The sequence below is a fragment of the Euprymna scolopes genome, chromosome 3 (assembly GCF_053919585.1).
Source record: "Euprymna scolopes isolate OS-2025 chromosome 3, ASM5391958v1, whole genome shotgun sequence".
Lineage (NCBI taxonomy): Eukaryota > Metazoa > Mollusca > Cephalopoda > Sepiida > Sepiolidae > Euprymna > Euprymna scolopes.
In genome coordinates this window covers 93,814,467-93,819,010 of record NC_136484.1, presented here as the reverse complement: position 1 = coordinate 93,819,010, position 4,544 = coordinate 93,814,467, and the positions used below count along the sequence as shown (strand labels likewise).

The following is a 4,544-nucleotide window of genomic DNA, read 5'->3' as shown; positions in this document are numbered from 1 at the left end:
ATATAATACATTATATATAATATATAATACATTGTATATAATATATAATATATATAATACATTATATATATATATATATATATATATATATATATATATATATATATATATATATATATATATCCGGCCCTCTCATGTAAAAAGAACAAATTTAACATTTTTACAAACTAATTTCTTAGTAATATATGATATATAATATATATAATATATAATATATATAATATATAATTCATTATATATAATAAATAATATATATAATACCTTATATATAATATATATAATACATTATATATAATGTATATAATACATTATATATAATGTATATAATACATTATATATAATGTATATAATACATTATATATAATGTATATAATACATTATATATAATGTATATAATACATTATATATAATGTATATAATACATTATATATAATGTATATAATACATTATATATAATGTATATAATACATTATATATAATGTATATAATACATTATATATATATATAATTCATTATATATATATATAATTCATTATATATATATATATAATACATTATATATATATATATATATATATATATATATATATATATATATATATATATATATACGTCCCTCTGATGTCAATGAACAAATTTAACATTTTTTCAAACTGATTTCTACGTAATAATTCTTCGATTACTTCAAAAATACAATGATATATTTTTACTCCGCATAGTTCTAATGAGTTGTAGTTAATGTTTTGTTTATCTCACACAAAACATGCTTGATTTAATTATTTTTTAATTAACCCAATCGAGTAATATTTCAGTTTTTGTTTAATTTCCATATAAGTGTCATAAGATTGCGAGCTTTGCGGCTTTTAGCGCCCATAAATATATTTAAAAATACCGCATTTATAAAAATTTAAAGGAAATAATTTTCATATTATAAGATATTTATTTCTAAGTCCTTTTTTCTTGAAAATACTGGCAGATCGACGTTTATTTTATTTACTTATTTGTTTATTTATTTGCTAGGAATTGTTAACTTTGTTGTTAATTTGGGTGGAGGTTAAACAGTAGAAATTTCTTCAAGTGGATTTGTATATTTATTTTGTTCTATGATTTTATAAGAAAGCCAAGAAACTATGTGAAAATATTGTTTCATTTATAACCGCAGCAGACATAAGAAATAATTCATTTCAGAAATTATTAAAATTTTTGCACATTTGTTAAAAATAAATAAAATAAAGTTCAACTTGTTTATCGATTTAGTTGAAAAATGTATTGTTCTTTTTTATTACACTACATTTTTCCACTGGTTAAAAATTATATATACATTCTTCGATTTAAGTATGATCTCTGCGTCTATTTACTTTTCAATATTTAAGTACGTGCAAAATGAATGTCGATGGCCAAAACGTATAAACGTTTTGACCTATCCCTTTACTTACAAATTCACCAAAAATCAGGAAATTAACCAATTTTTATGACATTTTCAGTATTTATCAAGTAATGATCACGGAATATATTGAACCCATTATTTTTATTAAAATCTTAGTGGAAATGTATCACTTTGTTTAAACAAAAAAAAAAAACATCTTTACTAAAGTTATGGTTTTCAGTATATATATAAAAAAGTGAATGAATTTGTTTATTTATTTATTTTTTTTAAATAAAAATAAAGCATCGTAGATTGTAAGAATAAAAAATAGAAATATATTTTTTTCATGAACATTACGAAAAAAGCACCTAAAGTCCACATTAATTATTCGATGAAAGAAAATTAATTTCTCAAACTACCGATATTATCGTTGAATTAATTAATGTTTGTTTAATATTTTCACACAAACTAATTATAATTGCATACTAATTAAATAAATAAAATAAAATAAATGGTTCAGTTCGTAATTCCGTGCAGATTCCAGGGTTCGACTGAAAGATTTCCAAGTTCGACAAGATACACCTGAAGAAGGTTGGAGATTACATCAAACGAAGCGTTGTGAAAATAACACTTAAGATGAGAGCAGTGGTCCAGAGGATCTAAATTCTTATAAACTTTAAAAGTTTTTTAAAAAAATTGAAAGGATTGAAAATGTTAACAGGTTTGTATCAACTCAACAACTTGCATTCGCAAATTGAATCAGAATCTTTGTTCATAAAATTTTCCCATCAAAATTTGGATTCTTTCTAAATTGATAATAATATCACAGAAGAACATGTATTTTCCAACCACTGACGTACAATCTCCATCAAAAAAACGAAGGGGAAAATCATATAAGTACTAGCAGGGAGACCCGACGTTGGCCGGGAATGATCCTCATGATCAACGAATGTTTCATCCTCCCATATTTTAATTGACATCGAAAAAAAAAAATCGCTAATTTTTCAATCCTCCCCTCAGTTACTTAGTTCACAACACATTGTAGTACACATTGCATAGTAGAAAACCTACTGTTGATTGTATGAAATGTTATATATAATGACTTCAATTAAAGTTTAAAATGCAAAAGTCAAGTATTATGGTTAAATTGTGCTCTAAACAGAAAAATTCATTTGGAATGCGCCTTTGTCATATCAAAGAACCTACCGTTGAGTTTATATACCTGGCATTTATAGGTTGAACTATTTATATGCGTATGGGCGTGGCTCAGAGACGGAGAAAGTAGGTCAAAGAGTGGTATGTTTTGCTTTCGATTCTAGTTGACTGCACCCAAGTCATATTTATTTTTTTCCGTTTGAAATCACTACTTCAGTTGTGACACTATTCTGGGGGATAATGGTTCAATCCTCAGTACGGGCGCTACAAAAATACGATTGTGAATTACTTAAGACTTCTATCTGGTCATTGCTGACCTGAATGAGAGCGTGCTAGCCCTGTAGATTAAAGAAAGGGTTCTGTTTTAAATTCCGTGCAGATTCCCGAGTTCGACAGAAAGATTCACGAGTTCAACGAGATACAGCTAGTGAAGGCAGAAACGTTGTGCAAATAAAACTATCGATGAGCAAAGTATTTGGAATAATACAAATTATCAATCCTCATCTCCAAAAATCAGGAACATAAATGCCCCAAATAATTTTTACTAGACGCAAGAAAATTTAAATTTTTTTATCGACTTACATGGCTTTTCAGTTCTAAAACTATTTTGTAAGCGATTTTTTAAGCGATTTTTGTTTCCGAATCGGTTCCATAGTCTTGAAGGCTTGTAAAAATAGATTCAAGATGGCCACCATCATTTTCTTGATTTTTAGTTTTTATGCAGTATGTTTAACAAGTGAAAAATCAAAAATTAAAAAGAATGCAAGCGTATTTATTAACTATTACCATATTATAAAAAACAACAAAACTTTTAAATAAAAAATAATTTTCGACCGATTCGTCTATTTTTAACTTACTGAAACTGTTTTAAAGTTGTTGTTATTGTAGTTGGTGTTTTTTCAAAATGTCGAAGTTTTTTTGGCTTACTGGGGTCGGTTAATTACGCAGATCGATGGAAAATTAAATTTTCTTGCGATTGGTAAAAGTTATTTGTTATATATTGCTAAGTATACTGTATGTTTGCCAATTTTATTTATTGTAGCAGAAATAATTATATTTTAACATTTTATAAAACACAAAGAAACCTAAAGCGTTTGACATAAAAAATATATTTTCGATATTTTTTACCCCAGAAAAAAGTTTTAACACAATTTAACAAACGTAAAAGCAAAAAAACAAAAAACAAAACAAAAACAAAACAAAGAAATTAAATCCAACTCATTATTAGAACGTTTGAAGAAAAAAATCACCTATCCCCAACACACACAAAAAAAAATGGTTACAAATGAAGAAAAAAATCACCTATCCCCAACACACACACAAAAAAAATGGTTACAAATGAAGAAAAAAATGCTCTTTAACCAAGACAATGAACATTGGTAATAAATCGATCGCAATGATGGCAAAAATCCATGAACTGCACTTCGAATTATTTCTGAACTTAGATTCGCCAGATCTGTCCGCAATCGACTTACAGCTTGCATAGAATATTCCAGGGATAAAGATTTGTCTCTAATGAAGAAGTAGAATCCGAAAATTACAGATATTTAAACACTAAAAACAAATCGTTCTGCAAAGATGCATCCAATTGTAAGAGAAGCGTTGGAATCACACAAGAAGGAGATTATGTTGATGAATAAAGTGGAATTTTACCTTTTTTTTATTTGTGAGGCCAACGTCTAATAAAGTGATGTATTACGTCAAAATCAAAACAAAATTTTATTTCAAAGTAAGTATAATTTCAAACTAAGAGTCGACTTTATTCAAGTAAATGTAGAAAATCCAACAGTTTCATATAATAAAAAAGTAGCCATTATTGTTTTTAAGAAGAACAACCAAGTTATATTTGCATGCCACATGCCATGTTTTTTTGATCTATTGGAAGACCCGTAGATTTACATGTATAATAAAGTAAAGCTGCTCTATTTTTCCAAATTTGTCATCGATATTTATTTTGACTAGCCTATTAAGAAATGAATAATTTAAGATTTTTTTAAAAACACATAATTGTTTATCCGATAGC

General features: G+C 26.1%; 1 protein-coding gene across 2 annotated transcripts in view; it reads left to right on the top strand.

Moving 5' to 3' along the window:
* Window positions 1–708: 708 nt before the first annotated feature.
* LOC145257671 (histone-lysine N-methyltransferase SETMAR-like) overlaps window positions 709–4,544 on the top strand; it is a 30,414-nt gene continuing 26,578 nt past the window's right edge. For both annotated transcript variants that reach the window (XR_013864021.1, XM_080115677.1), the window contains exon 1: window positions 709–4,250. Coding sequence is in view for 1 of the 2 variants with exons in the window: in XM_080115677.1 (XP_079971803.1) it covers window positions 4,212–4,250 (39 nt within the window). In the remaining variant the exon portion in view is untranslated. The remainder of the gene's footprint in view (window positions 4,251–4,544) is intronic.